This window comes from Prionailurus viverrinus, chromosome F1 (assembly GCF_022837055.1).
Source record: "Prionailurus viverrinus isolate Anna chromosome F1, UM_Priviv_1.0, whole genome shotgun sequence".
NCBI lineage: Eukaryota > Metazoa > Chordata > Mammalia > Carnivora > Felidae > Prionailurus > Prionailurus viverrinus.
The window spans coordinates 9436506-9460387 of record NC_062577.1 but is presented as its reverse complement, the minus strand read 5'-3'; the positions used below and the strand labels follow the sequence as shown (position 1 = coordinate 9460387).

Below are 23882 nucleotides of genomic sequence, written 5' to 3'. Positions count from 1 at the left end.
CCGAAGCACAGGGTTTAATTTTTCACAGCTATAATTTGCAACAGTAGTTTCATGTTGATTGATATATTGGTATAATTTATGATTTTTTTCAATGGTGTGTTTCCTTTGAGAAGTTTGAATTATAATCCTAATGATTATATTGGGTAACAGATGATGTTATAAAACTCAGAAAGAAAATTGTTGCTCAATTTCTTATTGGTGAACACTTTGAGCTCTCTAAAAGGCAAGATTCTGTGCTCCTACTCTGATTTATTAACATGTCCTTTATAAAAATTGCTTATTATTGCAGAAAAGCTATACATTCAGTAGCTTTTCATAAACGTACAATTTCAGTCACATTTCTATTTTTCTGTCCTTCACAAAACCTTTTTTCCTTCCTACTGATTTTTCTGCAAGGGCCTTAAAAAAAACTACTGACTAGGATTTGCTGCAGCCAAGGCTGCAGTATCACAAACAAGAGAGGCTCTCCCTATATATCGGAACAAGGCCAGTGCAGCTCTAAAGTCACAGATGGCTCTACAAGCCACTGTCACTGCTGGAAAGACGTAGGCAACATAAATTCTAAGTGACTTCCGCACACTGAGGCATTTAATCCCCACAATTACCCTATGAGGAAAGTTTATTAATAGCCCCATTTTACAGATCCGGAAACCAGGGCTGGGAGAGGTTGAATATCTTATCGAAGGCCACATAGCCCAGGTCTGTCAGCCTCTAGAGCCCATGCCTTTAGCCATTCTGAAGTATTCCCCAGTCGACCCAAAAGTAAGCCGTTAACAGTTTCCTGGGTCTTCCCTTTGAGCAGCACAGTTCCGGGCCATGCCAGCCGCTCCCACGAATCATAGCAACTATCGCAGCAGCCGCAGACTCCGTTTGGTCTAGGCATTGCACTGCGCAATCCTGATAGGGCCAGGTCCAATCAGGATGTGGTGAACGAGGGCTTGTGGGGTCATCAGGAGGACAGTGGTTCTTTCTGACCTGTAACATTGAAGTAGACGAGGCCAAGACACGATTATACTTGACGATATGAGCTTAATAAACTTACTCTTGAACTAAGGGTAGGCATGTGTGCTTGGAGAAGATTGTTAGTTTCACATGGTCCGTGTATGACTGGGCCTTCCTTTAAGCAGTGACCAAGAGAGGGGTGGCGTGATTTGATTTTCCAAAGGCTTGGTTACCTTTCAAATGTCATTTCACGTGGAATTTCAAAACTAGGGGGGAGATTTTCTTAAAATCACCTATTTTATCTTATAAGTTATGTGAAATTATATGAGTTTTACGTTCTGTTCAATAATATATATGTTTGTTATAATGTAAAAATGTTTACTTAACATTAAGGAAGACTGATGCTCTAGGAAGTCTCTCTCTCTCTCTCTCTCTCTACCTCAACGAATAAATAACACTGTATCTGCCTGTCTATACCTCTAACTGAATGGACACAGAACTTTTCGCCCTTTACAGAAATTAACTCAAATGCATCATAGACCTAAAAGTAAGGCACAAAACCGTAAAACACAGGCACGGAGCAAGCACAGGTTAGTTAACTTCATTTAGGGCTGGGTCTTGGATGAGAAGAATTGTTAAGATAATGATTGAAATGACAGACCAAGGAACCTAAGCTGGATAAGGCAGGAAGTGAAGGAAAGACAGGCTGGTGGGTTGGCGATGTGTGAAAGGACCGTTACGCTGGAAAGAGGGAGAAGTTGGACAACCTGAGTGCAAGGACAGGAGGATGTGGGCAGGGAACAGAGCGCTGGAGACTGGCATTTGGTGGTGGAACACTTTCAGGCGATAACACGGGCCCACATGTCACCAACTCAACTGTATTGAATCAACTGATTCTGTCCTTTCTTCTAGCATTGTCTGCAAGTTCAGCCACTATCATGATTATAACCAATATACATGTGGTTTTTAAATTTCACCTGTTTTACGGAAGAATATTATTATTTCTGTTGGTTGTCCCCTATTTTTTTTTTTTTCTTAAAAGGAATTGAGAGAAGGGAAAATGTTTTCAAAATGAATGGAAGGAACTTACCTACGTCATTAGCATGTGCATGGTATAATCTGACTATTTTAAAAAATGGCTGCACTGGGAAGTGACTCATTCCGGAATGCATTTGAATAGATGCAATTTTCATATGCTACATTTTAAAATGACATTTTCCTTTTTTAGGTGTAACAAAGTAAGTTTGGAAAAACAATCTGAGATTTTTCTACGTCTGAAAAAGCGTACCATCAAAGGGAAATTAAAAATTGTAACGTGCTGTACAGCACATTCTGATGAGTAGTCATATCAGTGTAGAATGGATTTTAAGTACAAAATTAAAATCACTTCTCTTAACTGAGTCAACTGTGAAAGAGCAGAACAATCAATCCAGAGCCAGTGGTTCTAAGTTCCTCGAAAGTGCTTGACTGGCTGCTAGATTGTAAGGACCGTGTTTGTTTCTAATTGCCATTGTCATATCTTGACATACCTGAGTACCTGGCATAGTACATAGAACATGGCAAGTGCTCTGTTTGTTGGATAAATGAATTGGTGGATGGGAATAAGGTAATGTACATAGTCTGATGGCCTTGCCTTCTGCTTTTCAGAGGGCAGGTAGTGAGGCCTGTACGGACACTTGGGAGGTTTCCTTAACGTTCCTGTTACTATACCCATTGCTTGTTTCCTTTGTTTCTTTGTTTTCTGTTTTTGTCTTCCCATTCTGATTTTATAGTATGGCTAATAGAAGAGAACTCCAAAGGCTATAGATGAAATATGATGTGAAGAAGGGTCTACTGATGAGTATTAATCTTTGTTGGGTGTTTACGTAGTTAAATTCTTACATAGTGAGAGAGAAAAAAAAGAAAGACCAGCTTCAGGTTTTCAGTGTAATTTGAAATTAAACTATAAAGAAAACTACAAATTAGAAAACAATTTAACCCCTCTTGACATTAAACAATAACAAAAAATACAAGCATAATGGAACATTATGGAACAAGCATAATGGAACATTTCATAATGGTGTACATTGAAAAGTAGCCTCCCCACCCCCACTGCCCCCCCCCCCCCCCGCCACCCCCTCACACACCACATACTCCCCAGCGGCAGCTATTTCTGACATACTCTTCAGTGTCCTTCTGAACGATTGTTCCCTACCTAGCCCAGGATTTTGAATTGAATATTAAAGATTTGGGTCATCATCACCCAAGTTCCTTGGCAATAAAAATGCTCATTATGTTGTTCAATGCTGATCTTTTGCAGCAGGAACAGAACTGCTTTTTGTTCGATACTCTGATTACCGTTTCCGCACTGTGAGTCACATTTAGCTGTTGTTTACGTAATCATCAGCATATTGTTTCTTACTATTTGCCATCTTGCAGAACCACTGTGCTCTCTGTGACTTAAGGTCTATTTGGCTTTTCACCCTCCCCCTCTTTGCACCCTCCCCCTCCAGTGCAGCGCCTGAAAGCTTCTATTCCATTTTTTGGGCTTTCTACTTAGCCTTTCAGGGAGTTGTAGGGGAGGAAAACATTTTCCTTGACCTTCTTAGGGTCCCTGGCTATGTCTGAATACTGACAAAGACAGATTAATAGGAGAAAACATATCAATTGATTTAAGTTTTATGTGATATGGGAGCCTTCATAAGGATAGCAAGGCCTGTTTGCTGGGATTCTTTTTTTTCCCATGTTCCTTTGTCCTGAGAGATAAGGATGCTTCTTTCTTCTGGGAAGGCACCTCTCACACGAGGGATTTATAACCTGTTTCAGGGAAGAGGCTTAGGAAAAGGTCAAAGTGACCTTCTTCTTTTGTGGTTTTCTCAAGCTCCTTCAGCTTAAAATATTCACTATGCCAAGATGCCCCTAAAAAAAAAGACATGCCAAAACCAAAACAAAAACTAGATGGCCCATTAGTGATTAGTTACAAAATTGGAACACAGTGTGCTTGAGTGTGAGGGACCCATTATCTTTTTATGTGTAAATTATATTTAGAATGTCCAGAAGAAGGAAAATGTTTTGGCTACTTTAAGAAAAAGTCTCTTTGTGCTACCGTGTGATCTTTAAATGCTCTGCAGAAGCCTATGTCCGATGGAAGCTGAAACCCTTACTGTCCCTGTGACCATCCAGTCAGTGACGTTCTCAGATCTGTGACCCAAAAATGGAGGTGTCCCTTCGTACTACTTCCGTGTTAGTTTCTCCCTCTTCAGTTGGCCCTGGAGGGCTGGTACCATGGAAATCTCTGAGTCACAGCACGTGTAGCTTCCTGGTCGGGCTCAGTCATGAACTAGCTCTGTAACCTTATGGAAGTCATTTATATTCACTGGGCCTCAATTTTTTTTTTTAATTTTTTTTTTCAACGTTTATTTATTTTTGGGACAGAGAGAGACAGAGCATGAATGGGCGAGGGGCAGAGAGAGAGGGAGACACAGAATCGGAAACAGGCTCCAGGCTCTGAGCCATCAGCCCAGAGCCTGACGTGGGGCTGGAACTCACGGACCGCGAGATCGTGACCTGGCTGAAGTCGGACGCTTAACCGACTGCGCCACCCAGGCGCCCCGGGCCTCAATTTTTTTACCCATAAAGTGAAGGGTTCAAACAAAATGATTTTCAATTTTGACATCATTAAAATAATAAAAGGGGTTAAGATACAGAACAGATGAACATATGGGAAGAGAAGCAAAAATAATATAAAAACAAAGAGGGGGACAAAACATGAGACTCTTAAATACAGAGAACAAATCTGAGGGCTGCTGGAGGGGTTGTGGGTGGGGTGATGGGCATGACACCTGTAGGGATGAGCACTGGGTGTTATGCATAGGGGATGAGTCTCTGGAATCTACTCCTGAAATCATTATTATCTATGCTAACTACCTTGGATGTAAAGTAAAAAATAAGTAAAAGACAATAATATAAGGGGGATCACATTCTTTGTTAGACTTTGCTCAGTTTAGCTGAAAAATAAAAATGTTTAAATTTCAAAGGCAACTTTGGTGTTGGAGGTGTGTGGGTATGTCTATATCAGGCAGCGAGCAAAAGACTAGCCTGAATGGGACATTCAGGTGCACTCCTGTTTCGTGCCTAGTCCAGAAGTCCCACTGCTATACCTCTAGACATCTTTTTCATTCCATTCCATTCCATTCCATTCCATTCCATTCCATTCCATTCCATTCCATTCCATTTCTTTGCAGAGAGAGGGAGAGAGAGGATTGCATGTACACGAGCTGGGGAGGGGCAGAGGGAGAGAGAGAGAATCTTAAACAGCCTACATGCCTAGCACAGAGCCCAACGTAGGGCTCAGTCTTACAACCGTGAGATAATGACCGGAGCTGAAATCAGGAGTTGGACACTTAACCGACAGAGCCACCCAGGCACCCCGAGGCATCTTTTGACTCTTTGAAGTAACCAGACTTTCTACTGCAAAGATAAATCAGAAAGTGAAGTTTAAATCGCATTTGGATACAATTTGTACCTGGCATAGTTGGCCCTTTTTCATAGAGGGCATAGTACCTGCTTGAGAGTTAGTTTTCCTCATCATAAATGGAAATTCCATTATTATTTTTATGTAGTTTTAAATAATCTTGTTGAGATAAATCACATTATAAATGAAGGAATGGGATAATTTTCCAAGAGAATATGAAGGATTTTTTTTCTTTGTGTGTAGATGCTATTCTGAAACTCTAGGTTAAAATCTAAGAGGTCAGATAGAACTTTAGGCATTTTTGAAATCTTGTGGGTATAGTTTCTGTCTCTCTTTCTGTGTGATGCTTACTTATCAGAGATTTATTTAAGTGCTGTGTAGTGTTGCAGACTTTTCCTTCAACATCAATCATTAGGTGGTTCTGAGGGAATTTTTAAAGCTAACAACTCTTTTATTCTTTTCCCAATAAAGTATGACCTTTGGTTTCTGTTGGCCTATTTTCCCCTTTACCTTAAAAAAGTAATTGCTTTATTATTTTCCTTTAGAGCTTATGACTACATTAGAATAACTAATGCTCACAGTGAAAATGATTTAAAGCAGCAACTTATGGGCAATACAATATAATTTCTGTAATTTCCTAGATAGCATCCGCTTTATAACATTTTTTGGTATTTTACACACCAATGCTATCTTAGAAGGACACGCTTCACTGACTTGATTCTTAAAATTTTGGAATTGGGATGTAATTGAAAAGCAGTATTTGTTAAATATGTTTGATGTCGCAGGGAATGAGATGATTCTCTTATTGCATTTCCTAATCATTAATCTTCTCCTAATGATTGATAAAGGCAACAAACTTGACCCTGTTTAGAATTATTTAGCTTTACATGGAGGAGTAGATAAATAACTCAGTTCATTAGTGGATGGAGGCCCATTGAATGGATACGTTCTTAAACAGTGGCTTTTGTGTCATCTTTCATAGCCAGTGCTGTTTAATGGGACAAAGCATAGTGAGTGCCAACTTATTTCTTTGTTATGTAACCTTGGACCAGCGTTCAAAAATTTTAAGTTTTACTATCCTTGTCCACGAAATAGGGGTACTACCTATTTTGTCTGTTGTGAAAATGAAATGAGATCGTGTCAAGAGCTTGCTACTTAGTAGGTACTTTAAAAATTATTGTTATTGTCATGATTAGTGGTTGCCATTCATTTCTTAAAGTTTGAATGTCACTGATTTGTTAAACAGTCTGAGAAATGTTTTCCCATTGTCTGAGGAGTAGGAGAGGGAGAAGATTCATTCTAACATAATAGAGGGTGGAAAACTGAACAGAACGTCCCTGATCCACGTATCTATTATTTTAAGAGAGATTCTTTTTTTTTTTTTTTAATTTTTTTTTTTCAACGTTTATTTATTTTTGGGACAGAGAGAGACAGAGCATGAGTGGGGGAGGGGCAGAGAGAGAGGGAGACACAGAATCGGAACCAGGCTCCAGGCTCTGAGCCATCAGCCCAAAGCCCGACGCGGGGCTCGAACTCCGGGACCGCGAGATCGTGACCTGGCTGAAGTCGGACGCTTAACCGACTGTGCCACCCAGGCGCCCCTTAAGAGAGATTCTTGTTCATGAATATTCGTTGGAATTTGAGAACAGGTCGAGCAACTGATGTAGGAGATATTTTCTTTGCTGTACATAATTTGATGAACATCGTCTACCTTTTACACCTTTTATATTCATTTTGACATACATCCAAATTCTATGTATTTTCTATCCCACAAGGCATTATTACTATTTTCATGCATAATATTTATTTAGATTTACCCACGTGTTTACGTCTCCACTGTTTTTCAGCCCCTTCTTTAACTCCTTGAATCATCTGGTATAATTTTCCTTTTTCCTTTGGAACTGCCTTTAGAATTTCTTTTAATGCAGGCACACTGGTAATAAGTTTTCTCTTTTTGCTTATCTAGAAATGTCTTTATTTCACCTTTACTTTTTAGAGGATATTTTTTGCCAGCTAGAGAATGCTATATTAGAGTTATTTTTAGTTCTCGAATTTCCACTTGACTTAAAAAAAAAGATTCTGGCTCTCGGGTGAAATTCTTCGTCTCAATGTATTTTTTTAATACCTATCTTCATTGTTTTGAAGCCTTTGTCAGATAATAGGTAAGCTACTCATGGATCTCTTTCTATTGTCTGCTTTTTCTCTTGGTTCTCTTTCTTGGTGTATCTGATAGCTTATCATTGAACTTCAGGAGATGCAGGGAGCTAGAATGGGGAAAGTATCCCCTCAGTGTGGTCAAGGAGTAAGCGTTGAGTGAACATGTAACTTGTAAACTTTGTAAGGGACAGTTGACCCTTTTGTTTACCTGTGCTCCTAGAGTGTTGTGCTCCAGGAATCAACAAAAAGGTGGGAGGGTTAAGAGAGTTCCTCTTTAGTGGGTTTAGACAGCCATTTTTCTCTCCCCATGCTGTGAGGCTAGAGAACAAACACAGGTATGAGCTCACTTTTCTAGAATGTCCTTCTCCCCGGGATCTTTGTCCCGCAAATCTTGGCCACTCCATATCCCTGTGACATTGTCAGAAGCTCTGCTAGCTTCTCTGCCTCTTGGCAGCTTTCCTCTGCTGGCTCTTCTTAAGCTTCTCTGTCTCTTGTCCAGGCTGACATAAGACTCAACACATGTCCTCAAGTAAAAGCAGCACAAAGAATGTTGGGCCACCTCCGTAAGCTTCCTGCCTTTCCAGATCCGGGATCATCAAATTCTGGCTGCCTTAGAGGCTCCCCAGGGTTTTCAGACAGATATTTTTTTCGTATCCCACTTTTCTAGTTCTTCTTGCTTTGGTTCGCTCTAAGCTAGTTTGTCAGTCAGAAACAGTAGGTCCTCCATTTATTTTCTTTATATTAAAACTGTTTTCTGGAGAGCTTATTGTGCAAAATTCTGTTACCTGCCTCAAAATTAAGCAGTACGATTGGTTAGTTTTGTGTTTGGGCTCCCTGGATAAATGATGCCAAGTTTCATTGGTTTTTCATTGACCTCACCATCCTGCCCCATTACCTTCAGTTAGATGCATCCGTACTTCTTCCATTTTCTAATTTCATTTATTTATTTTAGTGAAGGAAATATTTCAATGATGTCGTCGAGTGAGTGAATATTTTAATATAGAGAGTAAAAAATTTAGTAAGCTGGTAATATTTAAATTTTCTATTATAAGGGGACCACAACACTAGAACCGCACAGTGAAACCTAAACTTTAAGAAGCCGTATTTGTAAGAATATGAAAAAAAATGTGTGAAGGAAGGCTTTCACGAATGTCATAGTATGTCTCTTAATTTACCTTCATTTTCTCTTAGCTAATAACTAGCGTTGCTTAAATATGTCTTTGTGGATGATTGTGGGAAAAATAAAATAGCGTCTTAAAACTTTTTACAGTACAGTTTATGGGTATAATCATAAACATAACTAGCCATACACCTTCTACCATTAGAATATATAAGGGGATTATTAACACAAAAGAAATTATCAACAAAACATAAAAAAAAAACCTATCCGTGTATCCTAACCAGAGAATCAGATGCTAAGTTCAGAATTAGCAACAAAACTAGATTCCTTTCTTCCTTACATGTCCTGTATGTCCTCCTTTCCTTATTATAATGACGGACCTTTGGGGCTAAGCTGTTTTTAACAACATACATGATTGGAAGTCCTGCTTAACAGTCAAGGAAAGAGGGTCATTCTTTGACTTATTTTTTCACTTCATCCTGTGTGATAGGCATAGGAATGCACCTCACACACCGTCAGCTATGAGCAAGGGCCCCACCTGCTGTGCTCTGAAATCCGCTGCTGCCTTTGCACTTAAGACACGCTTCCCAAGGGCTACTCCCAACTGGTGCCTTTGAGGAGCAGGGAGACTCAAGCAGGCGGGTCCCCGGATGTCAAGGAACTCTTGAGGGCTCCCTGGCCGGGGCACTGCCTGCCAGTCTTGCTGAACCTTCCTTAGACTGTACAGCAATCTGGAATGATGCCTCCCTCCCTTCTCTCTTTTCCTTCCTTCCAGTCAGATTTGTACTGTGGTCTGGATCCCTCCCCATTTTTCTCCTCTAGGAATTGCCCTTTGTTGCAAGTGTAATCCTGTCTCGGTGTCTGCTTCTCAGAGGACCTAGACTAACACATTCTCCAATTTCTGTAAAAAGACGCTATCGTGTGAAATTAGGAAGGAAAGAAAGGATGTTTACTATGACTTTAATGATGACAACATTCGACTACTGCTGGATTCTGAAATTTAGGAAAGTTAAAATCTCATGTAATTGAGAGCTAGCCTCTCAGAATTTTTTTCTCACAGCAGTTTATTGTCTGTTTATATGTAAATCTGCTTTCAGATCTGTTTCTATGTAAATGTGCTGAATTATTACAGTAGTCCGATCAGGAGCTCATGTTCTAAAAAAAATTGTTAATTTACTCAGGGTGATCGGATGGTTGTGAAGTATTAAGCAGTTCATAAGTCATCTTTGAGACAGCTGAGGATATTTAATGAGGAATTAGAAGGAAGTATTTCTGAAGGTATGGTGGTAACTGATATACGGTTGAAAGAAGAATCCTTGAATGTAATAAACAGTAACAGATGTACTTGTTAACAAATCTTTGGTAATTCTTGCCTTCAACGTAGATGGTTTATGCAAGAAGTGCTTATATTTTATACGTTAATGTTAATTCTTTCTCTGCAGAATCACGGGGAAAGATTCGTTTTCATTGCCGAGTGGTATGATCCGAATGCTTCACTTTTTCGACGTTATGAACTTTTATTTTACCCAGGGGATGGATCTGTTGAAATGGTAATTGAGCCTTTTTTTTTTTTTCCCCCTTAAACATCAGCAGAGGGAGTGAATGCGGGATAGGGAGAGGAATAGGATTGCCTTTTATGTCGCTGCTTTTGAAAATTCATAATATATTTTTTTCTTTTATTACTGGGAATTCTTTTTTTGGTGTTTGAATTCCAATACAAGAGGGTAACTTTGTACCTTTATCTTTAATGTGAAAATAGTAATTCGTATCTTTTGTTTATAAAACGGATGTGGGATTGTTCATGTTTTAGATTAAGCAATAGGCGGTAAGTGGTTGCAGATCAAGATTATCATGGCCCTAAATATGTCACCAATATTGAAAGCTGTTATCTCTCCAACGAGTCAGATTGAAGAAGATCAGGTTAAGAGTCGCACATATTTCGTTGTGTCTCTTCACTGGCAACCCTTTTACAGGTAGATCTCTTTGGTACTGGGGTTTTGTCTAGGCAAGACAGCTGAAATTTGGAATTTCTCTGGGATTTCGGAAGCACTAATTTGCTGAAATGGTTTGGCAATGAACAAATCTTTCTATTCATGGTTTATTAAAGTATTAAATTTGTAATAAGTTTTTCTGTTATTACTGGATTCCACTAGGAAAAAAGAAGTTCTAAAAGAAATGTGATTTGTATTTGTAGCAAAAGTGAAACAACGTCGCCAATGTTTAACGAAGCAGAATTAAGAATCATTTTTAATTTATAATAAGAGTAACATTCTCTTTGGAGAATTATTTGTCTTACTGCGTTGTTTTTGTTTTAGCACGATGTGAAGAATCACCGCACCTTTTTAAAGCGGACCAAATATGATGATCTTCACTTGGAAGATTTATTTATAGGCAACAAAGTGAACGTCTTTTCTCGACAGCTGGTGCTAATTGACTATGGGGATCAATACACAGCTCGCCAACTGGGCAGTAGGAAAGAAAAGTAAGAAAATCTTTTCTTCATTCTTAAAACATTATGTATGTCCTGATACCAAAGTCTAATTTCTCATTTCTATCTTGTGTTTTTGCAACATAGACACTTTTCTGATTCAGTGATCCGATGCAGTGTTAGGACATTTTTAGAATTTTGAGGAGTAGATTCAGTGATTTGTTTTTCACTCAGATAACAAAGTGATGCCCATAGTCCTAGGCAGTGATTATTTTCTGGAGAAAAAAAATACAAACTTTTTATACGCCCTCATCTTTCTTCATAACATGCATTTAACTGGGAACTGAGAATGTTTGAACATAAAAAAGTATTGGTGTGTAGGACAAACATGGCTTATAGGAGAAAAGTAGTGAGTACCACACTCTCGGTGGAAACAGAAGAAAGTAGTTTGTTGTGGAAGATCGGGGAAGGCTTTGTGAAGGTATTTGAGCTGGATCCTGAAAGATGAATTGGATTTTTACCCAGTTAGGCTGAGAGGAGGGAATGCTGGTCAGAGGAATAAGGATAAGAAGAGATTCAAAGGCAGAAAGTTGTAGGTTGTTTACTGGAAAGAGCCCATTGTTCTGCCTCACTTGTTTGACGGTTGACATTTTTTTAGAACTTTAATTAGCAAAATAGCCTGAATGAGGGTGGTAGCAATAGGCGTGCAGAGGAAGATGTGGGCAAGATGAACAGTAATGGTAGTGATAAGCACTCAGTGATGGCCAGCTATTATTATATGGAGCATGGTGTTAAAATGATCTGAATGGGCTATTTGAGTCCCATGGCAACCTGATAAAAAAGGTGCTATTACAGGTGCTATTACAATTAGCTCCCCTTTGCAGATGGGGGAGTTGACACTTAGCCAAGTGAAACAGCTTGCTGAAGGGCCGAGGAGAGGCAAGATAAAGCCCAAAGTCCAGTCTGAAGAATGGGAGGATTTAATCATGGGAGAACGGAGAGGACCTGGAAAGCGGTCGTCCTCTCTCTGTCTCACTTCATTTGTATGTCTTCTGGCACAAAGCACATCTCCTTACGCGTATTTGTGTTAGCTAAATCAGTCAGTGAATGACAATTTTAAATTCATGATCTACCCTTTCCTTTTTCAGAAATGTCCTCCCTGCTTACAAATGATGACCTTTGATCTAGTTGACAAAGATGTTTTTGTCTAGATTGTTTGTAATGGATGTCGTTGATTTTTGAGCTTTATACACAGACCTAACGCCTGTCTGATAAATATTGACTGATCCAGCGAAGAAAGAATGAGCTAGTGTTATAAAAATAAAATAACACAATAGCGAAGAGAAACTTACCTGTCTTGTTCACAACTGTATGCCTCAAGACCGTTCTTGTGATGCCCCAGGCAGTACGTTATTCACAGGGAATGCCCCACAAAAATTTGTTGAATCAATGAATGAATCCGTTTAGGCCACTGAACACAGTTATGTCTGGAGGCAGAGCTTCCGGCCGGCCTGTCCAGCTCCTCCCTTCCCTCCCAGTGCACATATCTCTCTTCCTGTGACGGTGAGAGGCTGCGGCGGGAACCTTCCAGTTGTCTCGTTAGCCTTCTCTCTGTACTGGTGGTCAAAGCTGCACTTGTCACCCTGACTTTTCCTCAGTTCTGATTTAGAAGAGAGACAGAAAATGTTGGAGATGCAGCTGAAAAATCAGGCTGTTCTGAAAACAAGGACTTTTTAGTAAGGTTTTTCTCCTGCATATCAATTTTCAGCATTGCTAAAGTGACATTTTCATTTTCAGTCTCTCTCTTTATGAGTTTTCAACCTTCTGAGGCTAGAATGACTGTATTTGAATTGAAATTTGACTTCTTTTGTCATCATTATTGGCTTCGGTTTCTTTGGCTTGTATATTATATTTATCTTGGGGGATTCTTGGCAGTGTGGAGTGATTATTGTAGTAATTAAAAGTAGGGACCGCCAGTGGAAGGTAAAGCTATCAATATAAAAAGCTCCAGGTACCCTTCAATTTGAGAGGAAAAAAAATATGTCAAACTATATTTTGAGGTCTACCAACAAAATAAATAGCTGGTCACGTAACATCTGAGTAACTCCAGTAGTAATATTCTTTCTGTGACCTCTTTACAAGCCCCTGATAGCCCTTTTTACAAGCCTTTTGTAATCTCGGGGTGCTCTGGTGCTCATTGTGGATATTAGTACACAAGTGGTGATGTATCAGAGGGGTGGTGAATACCTCATAAAAAAAAGAAGACCATTCCCAGAATAACTCTGAAATGGGGGGAAAAAATAGGATGTTAGATAAAGAGAAATCTCATTGTTATGAGAGCTCATGGTGAAAGTCTATGAGATTAAGGAAACCTCTACCCTAATTCCTTTATTTGCAAGTAATAAATATTTATAGCTTAAATGTTTTTCAGCACATATATGCCAAGCACTGTGATAGGCACTTTTCACGTGAATCTCAGTTCAAGATGACTTTAAGCTTTCGTTTAAACTAGCAGAAGTAAATGAATTAGGGAAACAGGGTTAATAGTATGACCCGATCAAAATAAAATAATAATACGTATAGCAATTACAATTTGCATATATATTAGTCTTATTTCTCTAGAGTGAATGTCATTGATTCCATTTTACAGCACAGTTGAGTAGTTTGGCCACGGTCGTAGATTTGGACAGTAAAGAAACCAGTAAACGTTGTTGTATATGCCTCAAACTCATTCTCTTTCCATTAAGCCTCTAACTAATAAGTTGATAAATACTGTTGAGTGGGACTGATTTCAAAAGAGGAGAACCAGAAGAATATGAAGACAGATTTTAAATTTTTGGGGCACCTGGGTGGCTCAGTCGGTTCAGTGTCCAACTTCGGCTCAGGTCACGATCTCGTGGTTCATGGGTTCAAGCCCCACATCGGGCTCTGAGCTGACAGCTCAGAGCCTTGGAGCCCGCTTCGGACTCTGTGTCTCCCTCTCTCTGCCCCTCTCCCACTCGCACTCTGTTGTCTGTCTCTCAAAGGTAAATAAATAAATGTTAAAAAAATTCTTAAATATTTGGGCTGTATAATTAATAACAATATATGCAGTATTATATTTTTACTGACTTAACACTGTTTCCCCATCTTCTTTTTTGATTCTTTCTTAACTGTGTGTGGGCTAGTAAATCCAGCAACCATTTGGCTGATTTAAATAAGCTTCTTCAGAATTTAAGAGTTTAAAAAAATGTATTCTTTCACTTAAATGACAAAAAAAAAAAAAATGGGCATTGGAGAAGTAAGTACGCGTAACGTCTCTCGTGATCCCGTAGAAGCAACCTGTATGTAATAACTGTAACTCAGCCTCATTCTCAGTGTGGATGGGGACAAGGATAATTTATGAACTCAGTACCTCCCGGTTGTATTTCTCATACTCCCTTCTTTACACTAGAAAGAAATGATAGGAGCGCCAAGGAAAATTGATCTCTGTGCTGCCCATCAGCTAATTTTGAGGCAGTTATCCAGATGATTCAGTATAGTTCACGTTCGCTCTCAAACTGGCCTCGGCCTTCCAGTTCTCTTAGACTACAGAAATACGACATTTGATTCACGTTTCTACCTGCTTGCTTTCTTTAAATCTCCTTTCTGAGTTATAATGGACATAAAAAAGCTGTAGCTAATTGAATGCATACCACTTGAGGACTTTGGAGATAAGTGCACACCCATAAGCCATCGCCACAGTGAACGATACAGGCTTCTTTGTCACCTCCAAAACTTTTCTCCTGCTCCTTTTATTATTTTTTTTATATTGATTTTTTTGTGTGTGGTCAGAGCACTTAACGTACGATTTACTCTTTAGCTAATTTTAAATCTATTCTCTATAGAGCTCCTCAGGTCAAGTTGACAAAGGCTATTTGTTGGCAAAGTATCAGAGTAATTGGTTTTAATTAATTCTAATTGAAGTATAGCTGCTAGGGTTTCAATTGTAAATGGCGATGAATCGACATCCCTGGTTCTGTTGTTTAGATGCGAGTCCACCTAGTGCAAACTTCTTGTGATCTGTGGGGCGGGTTAGTCTCCAGATTAGTAACTGATGGGAGCACCGACACAGGAGCCAGGCGAAGACCAACACGAAGATGGGCGCTTATCCGGGCCGTCCGGGATCGGGGACGCTTGAGAGTGGCCGAGGCTCTCCTCATCTTCCTACTTCTGCCGCCCCCCTCCCATCTCACTCCTCCTCCAGTCCTGACCTCGGGGCCTGCCCGAGGGAGAGAGGGGTCTGCGGGGCAAACCCCTCCGCCCGCACACTTGGCCCGGGGTCTGTGCCGCCTCACAGCCCACCCAGCACAAGAGACAGAGCACCGGAGACAGGCTTCCACACAGGTCACTGTGCTAAACGTGGGGACGCGGGAGGACGATGGCCTGAGGGCCTGCAGGTTTGAGACAAAAGGGGCGGGGCCACATGTGACCAGAAACCTACAGCATATAGTTGAAGAAAGACGCTGTAGAGCAGATAGAGGGAGTGGAGGGAGGGAGCACCGTCCTCGGGGTGGAGTCGAAGTCACTCACGTGCACTCAAGAGTGCACATATTCCTGTTCTTGGAGTTTTCTTTCTTTCTTCTTTTCTTTTAAAATTTATTTATTTTGAGAGAGACAGCAAGCGAGCGTGAGCAGGGGAGGGGCAGAGAGAGAGGGAGAGAATCCCAAGCAGGCTCCGCACTGTCAGCGCAGAGCCCATGTGGGGCTCGAACTCATGAACTGTGAGATCATGACCTGAGCCGTAATCAGGAATCAGATGCCCAACTGACTGAGCCACCCAGGCGCCCCTTGGGGTTTTATGTCTTAAAGCCAGTTGGCCTAACAGTTTTGAGTAGGTTACTTCTCAGAGGAGGGGAGGAGCAGAATATTCGTTTAGGTCTGCTCTCACCTGAAAAGTACTCTCGCAGTACTAACCACTGTTATTTTACAGAATGTCCTAGGACCATAGTGAGCAGTTGAGTTTTGGCTGCTAAAAGGCACTGAATTGCATTAAAGTCATGTAGTTCAATTACCAAGGCCTTCCTAAAAATTCACCCCCTAACCTTTTCCTCTTTACTTATCTATGGTCTCATTGTCCAAGATGACTTACTACTGATTACATGATGGCCCCAACAACAGCATAACTGTACCCCAGATAATGCCATGAAAAAATGCCCTCCCATTCTTAAATTCCAAGAGAGAAATTGAGATTTCTTCCTCTGTAAAAATCAAGTCAAATTCTGCCTTCTCCTTTATAATTCTTAGTCAGAGGGCTCCTAGTTAACAGATTAGAACTGAATTTTCTTTTCAGCTCCAGCCGTGGCCATCTTCCCCTAGAATGATTGATAATATATTTGGATTAATTAATGTCTTTTTTTGCCACCTCTTTTCTTGCAGTCATACTATGTTATGCTGTAGGTATGCCTCTTATAAATAGCACATAGCATTTTTTTAAAAGCAAAATTCTGTCTGAAAATGCCCTCATTTTCCTTGGTAAGATTAGTACATGTACAGTTTAAATATGTTGTATTTTTTGCATTTTTGTACAATTTCCACTCTTTGGCCACTTTGGTGCTTTTGTACTTTTTCTTTATTCTTGCTTTTTTTTTTAATTAATTGAGGTGTTTTTCCTCTGTTCAGTTTCTTTTTCCTCTATAGTTTTCTGTTGAAGCCATAACAAATGATCACAAATTCAGTTGCTTCAACAATACAAATGTATTGCCTTACAGTTCTGTAGATCAGAAGTTTAACACACGTCTCATCGGGCTGAGATCAAGGTGTTGGTAAGGTTGCATTCCCTTGCGGAGGCTCTCGCGGAGATTCTTGAGGCCACCCACATTTCCCTGGCTGTGAGGCTGAGACCTCACACTGACATCTCTCTGGTTCTCCGCAACCAGAAAGATTCTCTGATTTTAAGGACGAATGTGATTACACTGAGCCTACGAGAATGATCCAGAATAATTTCCCTATTTCAAGGCCTGCAGTTGTAATCAAGTCTGCAAAGTCTTTTTGCCATGTGAAGTAATGTATTCACAGGTTCCAGGGATTAGGTCATGGACATTTTTGGGTGGCCATTGTTCTACCTACTGTATTCTCTATTGGTTTGGGGTTTACATAATTCTATGCTATTTCTCTCGTGGTTAGCTGTGAAACTTTGTCATACATATTTAATTTAAATTGCTTAGGGTTGTATAATATCTTCACCCTTCTGTAGTCTTAAAAGAGTTTAGAACACCTTAGTGCCAATCTTCTTTCTTGAATTACATGGTTTCATTGTTGCTTTGGGCATTTGGTTTTTGTCTGCATGTTACCCTTTTTTTTTTTCTTTCGTACCAGCGATGTTTGCTTGGATTTACCTATGCATTTGTCACCAATTCTTGCGTATCAGACTGTCCTTTTGGAATCATTTTTCTCTTTGGAATTTGTCCTCCATTTCTTGGTAGTCAATTATCTTTCTTAAAAATGTTTTTTATTTCACCTTCTTTTTTTAATGGTGCCTTTGCTTTGCACACAATTTGAAGTTGGTAGTTGCTTTCAAGTTTTCTTTATTCCTCTTTTCTGCTGTTACTGGTTTGAGAATTATATATTCTATTAATTTTCAGTATTTTTAATATATGCAATTAAGGATATAAACTTTCTTCTAAATACTGCTTAGAACCACATTCTACTTTTTTATGTGAAATTTGAAAAATTTGATTTGAAATATTTTCTAATTTTTATAAGTTGTCATTGATCCAGTAGTTATTTAGAAGTATGTTCAGTTATGTCTAAGCATATCAGGTTTTTTTATTCTCTTTTTGTATTGGATCCTAGCTGAATTGTGTGGTGTCTAAAAAATATACTCTGCATGATTTCTGTGTCTTTCAAGTTGGTTGAGGCTTGCTTTTGTCTTACCATAATCAATTATTTTAGTGTGCTTGAAAAGAATGTTTAATCCACTGTTGTTTTGTGTCATTAGGTCAACGTTGTGAATTATGTGTTCAGATCTTTCATGTATTTAGTAATATTTTTGTCAGCTTATTCTATCAATTACCAAGGCTTGATTAACATTTCCTTCTATACTTGTCATTTGTCTCTTTTTCCTTGTCATTATGTTAATTTTTACATTATAATTTTGAGGGTATGTTACTAGGAGATATTTTCTTGGTAAATTGAACCTTTTAGTATTATAAAAAGATCATTTTTATCTCTAGCACTGAATTTTACCTTAAACTCTACTTTGTTTGATAGCAACAGAGCTGCACTGGCTTATTTTTTTTTTTTTTTTAACTTTTTGTTTAAATTCCAGTTAGTTAACACACAGTGCAATATTAGTTTCAGGGGTACAATATAGAGATTCAGCACTTCCAAACAACATCCAGTGCTCATCACAACAAGTGCACTTTTTTTAAATTTTTTATTTTATTTTTTTCAATATATGAAATTTATTGTCAAATTGGTTTCCATACAACACCCAGTGCTCATCCCAAAATGAGCAATACCCATCACCCACCCATCCCCTCAATACCCATCACCCACCCTCCCCTCCCTCCCACCCACCCCCCATCAACCCTCAGTTTGTTCTCAGTTTTTAAGAGTCTCTTATGCTTTGGCTCTCTCCCACTCTAACCTCTTTTTTTTTTTTTTCCTTCCCCTCCCCCATGGGTTTCTGTTAAGTTTCTCAAGATCCACAAGAGTGAAACCATATGGTATCTGTCTTTCTCTGTATGGCTTATGTCACTTAGCATCACATTCTCCATTTCCATCCACGTTGCTACAAAGGGCCATATTTCGTTCTTTCTCATTGCCCTGTAGTACTCCGTTGTGTATATAAACCACAATTTCTTTATCCATTCATCAGTTGGTGGACATTTAGGCTCTTTCCATAATTTGGCTATTGTTGAGAGTGCTGCTATAAACATTGGGGTACAAGTGCCCCTATGCATCAGTACTCCTGTATCCCTTGGGTAAATTCCTAGCAGTGCTATTGCTGGGTCATAGGGTAGGTCTATTTTTAATTTTCTGAGGAACCTCCACACTGTTTTCCAGAGTGGCTGCACCAGTTTGCATTCCCACCAACAGTGCAAGAGGCTTCCTGTTTCTCCACATCCTCGCCAGCATCTATAGTCTCCTGATTTGTTCATTTTGGCCACTCTGACTGGTGTGAGGTGATACCTGAGTGTGGTTTTGATTTGTATTTCCCTGATAAGGAGTGACGTTGAGCATCTTTTCATGTGCCTGTTGGCCATCCGGATGTCTTCTTTAGAGAAGTGTCTATTCATGTTTTCTGTGCACTGGCTTATTTTTATTTTACTTTATTTTATTTTATTTTATTTTATTTTATTTTATTTTATTTTATTTTATTTTATTTTACTTTTCTTTTCTTTTCTTTTCTTTTCTTTTCTTTTCTTTTCTTTTCTTTTCTTTTCTTTATTTCATTTCACTTTATTTCATTTTATTTTTTGTTTCAGAGAGAGAGAGTGAGCAAGTGAGTGGGGGAGAGGGGCAGTGGGCGGGGGGAGAGCCTCAAGCAGGCTCCATACTCAGTGTGGAGCCAGACATGGGACTCCATCCCATGACCGTGAGATCATGATGATGTGAGCCGAAATCAAGAGTCAGATGCTCAACTGAGCCACCCAGGCACCCCTGCACTGGCTTTACTTTAGTTAATGTTCACACAGTGTGTCTTTTTTCATCCTTTTTAAACTTAAAAACTTTCAGTATGCTGTTCTAAATGTGCCTTTTCTAAATAACATAGTTACTTTTTAAATCTAGTCTGATGTAATTTGTCTTTGAATGATTTTTTTTTTTAAAGAAAGTCAGAGTTGTTTTTTGTTTTTTTTTTTTAACATTTATTTATTTTTGAGAGACAGAGGGAGACAGAGCGTGAGCAGGGGAGGGGCAGAGAGAGAGGGAGACACAGAATCCAAAGTGGACTCCAGGCTCTGAGCTGTCAGCACAGAGCTTGATGTGGGGCTGGAACGCATGAACTGTGAGATCGTGACCTGAGCCGAAGTTGGATGCTTAACTGACTGAGCCACCCAGGTTCCCTAAAGAAATTCAGTTTTATAGTCTTTGTCTTTTACTCTAAAGCACTTACTTTTATTTATTTATTTATTTTTATTTATTTATTTTTTCAATATATGAAATTTATTGTCAAATTGGTTTCCATACAACACCCAGTGCTCATCCCAAAATGAGCAATACCCATCACCCACCCATCCCCTCAATACCCATCACCCACCCCCCCCCACCCCCCATCAACCCTCAGTTTGTTCTCAGTTTTTAAGAGTCTCTTATGTAAAGCACTTACTTTTAATGCATGTACTATAATATATTTGGGGTTAACCCTGCCATCTGCTTTTGTGCTTTTTCTCATTTGATTTATTATTATTATTTTTGGTCGTTTTCTGACTTATTGAGGATTTTTCAATCCATTTATATATATATATATATATATATATATATATATATATATATATGTATATAATTTTTTTTTTTACTGTTTATTTATTTTGAGAGAGGTAGGCAGACAGACCACAAACAGGGGAGGGGCAGAGAGAGAGGGAGGCACAGAATCCGAAGCAGGCTCCAGGCTCTGAGCTGTTAGCACAGAGCCCTGACATGGGGCTCGAACTCACGAGCTGTGAGATTATGACCTGAGCTGAAGTCAGATGCTCACCCCACTGAGCCAGGCACCCCTCAATCCATTTTTTGTCTATTTGTTTGAATGGTGTACATTCTTTTCTATACTTTTAGTTCTTATCCTAGAAACTACAGCATGCATATTTAATATCAATGCCTAAAGTTTACCAATATCTGTATCTTCTTTTTTTTTTTTTTAATACAGGTTAGTTAACATATAGTGTAATAATGACTTAAGGAATAGAATTTAGTGTTTCATCACTTATGTATAACACCCAGTGCGCATCCCAACAAGTGCCCTCCTTGATGGTCATCACTCAGCCCAACACCCCTCCAGCAACCCATAGTTTGCTCTCTGTATTTGAGTCTCTTATAGTTTGTCTCCTCTCTGTTTTTAATCTGATTTTTGTTTCCCTTCCCCTATGTTCATCTGTTTTGTTTCTTAAATTCCACATATGAGTGATATCATATGGTATTTGTCTTTCCCTGACAGACTTATTTCACTTAGCATAATACCCTCTAGTTCCATCCATGTTGTTGCAAATGACAATATTTTCATTCTTTTTGATTGCTGAGTAATGTTCCATTTTATATATTCCACATCTTCTTTATCCATTCATCTTTCGATGGACATTTGGGCTCTTCCCATACTTTGGCTATTGTTGATGGTGCTGATATAAACACTGGGGTGCATGTGCCCCTTTGAATGGGCATTTTTGTATCCTTTGGGTAAATACCTCGTAGTGCGATTGCTGGCTTGTAGGGTAGTTCTGTTTTTAATTTTTTGAGGAATCTCCACACTGTTTTCCAGAGTGGCTGCACCAGTTTGCATTCCCACTAGCAGTGCAAAAAGATTCCTCTTTCTCCTCATCTTCACAACATCTGTTGTTTCCTGAGTTGTTGATTTTAGTCGTTCTGACAGATATGAGATAGTATCTCATTGTGATTTTGACTTGTATTTCCCTGATGATGAGTGATGTTGAGCATCTTTTCACATGTGTGTTAGCCATGTGGATGTCTTCTTTGGAAAAGTGTCTGTTCACGTCTTTTGCCCCTTTCTTGGCTGGATTATTTTTTTTGGCGGGTGTTGAGTTTGAGAAGTTCTTTACAGATTTTGGATTCTAACCCTTTATCTGATAAGTCATTTGCAAATGTCTTCTCCCATTCTGTCAGTTGACTTTTAGTTTTGCTGATTGTTTCCTTCCCTGTGCAGAAGCTTTTTATCTTGATGAAGTCCTGGTAGTTCATGTTTGCTTTTGTAGTATCTTCCTTCTTGAAAGTATAAGAACCTCGGAACAGTTGAGCTAAATTTCGTACCTTGCTGAATTACATGTCACTTCTGTTGTATTTTCTGTAGTTTTTGTGAACCTAATGACTTATTATTATTATTCTATATAACCAGTTGACAATTAGCTGTCACTACTTTTGGCCTTTTAGTATTATTATTTTGTCTATCTCAGATATTCTGTTTGGGATTGCTTTGCTTATTTTAGAATTTCCCTTAAGAGTGTTCACTGATAAGGAACTCTTTTGGCTGAAAATGTCTTTACTCACATTCTTGAAACTATCCTCTTAGCTATGTCCTGTCTTTCTGTTCCTCTGTGCTTCATTCTGAATTTGCTCAGAATTCTTCCGTCAGGTACATCTAGTCTTCTGTCAGCCCGTTTGGTGCTTATTTTCATTTTTGTATTTTTTTATCACTTGGTCCTCTCATAGATTCTTTTTCAAACCTAAGTATCCATTGTTCATAGCTTGGACTTCTCTTGCCTTATGATGCTTGCACCTTGTCTTTCAGTCCTTCCTTTTGTCTGGTCCTTTCACAGTCTGCATCTGACAGTTCCAGTAGCTGAACTATCTGTGGCTGTCTCTGTTCTGTGCTGTTTCTTCTGGTTCTTCCTCAGGTTGGTCTTTTTTTACTTTTTTTTTTTTTTTTTAAATTTTTTTTTTTTTCAACGTTTATTTATTTTTGGGACAGAGAGAGACAGAGCATGAACGGGGGAGGGGCAGAGAGAGAGGGAGACACAGAATCGGAAACAGGCTCCAGGCTCTGAGTCATCAGCCCAGAGCCCGACGCGGGGCTCGAACTCACGGGCCGCGAGATCGTGACCTAGCTGAAGTCGGACGCTTAACCGACTGCACCACCCAGGCGCCCCGTCGTGCCCTTGTCCAGTCCCCCCTCACATTGACTCTGGACTTGACCATGTGACTTGCATTGGCCAAAGGGACATCAGTAGACACGTCTCAAGGGGATGCGTGATAAATGTTTGCATGCTGGACTCTATGTGGCCGCATATGAAGAAGCCTGGTGTGGCCTCCAAAGGATGAAAGCCCACAAGGAAAAAGAAGCCTTGGGAGCCGTCCCAGCTGACCCTCCAGCCGCACATGGCTGTGTGAATGATCCCCGGTGAAACCACTGCAGCTGACCTACAGAATCTTGAGCAATTGTTGTTTTGAGCCCCCACATTTTGGGATGGTTCTGTTCCTGGACAGAGAATGGATTCTCAAGTCAAGTTTGGTTGCTCGCCAGTCAAAAAAAAAAAACCAATGCTGGAGAGACCAGCGATGGTGGCAAAGAGAAGTTTGCTTTATTCAGGAAGCTGGCATCCTGGGAAGATGGTGGACTGATGTCTCAAAGGCCATCTTCCCTGTCCAGACAAAGCCACAGGGTTCTAACAGGGGGGAAGGTGCGGGAAATGGCGGGGGCTCCGTGCAGGAGAAGCAGGTGCCCAGGCAGTTAGTCGTACGTCGACCTGGCCCTGAACAGACTTGTTGGCATCAGTGGCAGCTGTTTTCAAATGCGGTCAGGTCTTATCTTCTGGGAAAGTCTGGTCCTTCATTCCTCAAGGCCAGCCTGCAGGCCTCTGGGAAAGTAGGTCAGTCCTGTACCAGCCCGGGGGACTTCAGCCAGCAAGCGAGGAGCGCAGCAGTTTGATACACGTTCACCTTTGGGACGGCTTGGAGTGTTGTTATGGTGCGTTACACGGCGACAGAGAACAGCAGCACTATTAATAATATTTTTGTGGTCCTATTGCTTATGTGCTGTCCTCACTTAAATAGCATGTGTGACTTCTCGTGCCCGTCGAATTTTCTGTTCAGGATAGATTTTAACTATTATGTACTGAAGAGTTAAGCAACAAGGACATGATAGGCAAATCTAT

General features: G+C 39.8%; 1 protein-coding gene across 2 annotated transcripts in view; it reads left to right on the top strand.

The window, feature by feature from the left end:
- Positions 1-23882, top strand: part of NME7 (NME/NM23 family member 7) — a 261547-nt gene that overhangs the window by 38464 nt on the left and 199201 nt on the right. For both annotated transcript variants that reach the window (XM_047839723.1, XM_047839724.1), the window contains exons 2-3: positions 10115-10222; positions 10988-11154. In XM_047839723.1, the coding sequence (XP_047695679.1) occupies positions 10115-10222; positions 10988-11154 (275 nt within the window). The remainder of the gene's footprint in view (positions 1-10114; positions 10223-10987; positions 11155-23882) is intronic.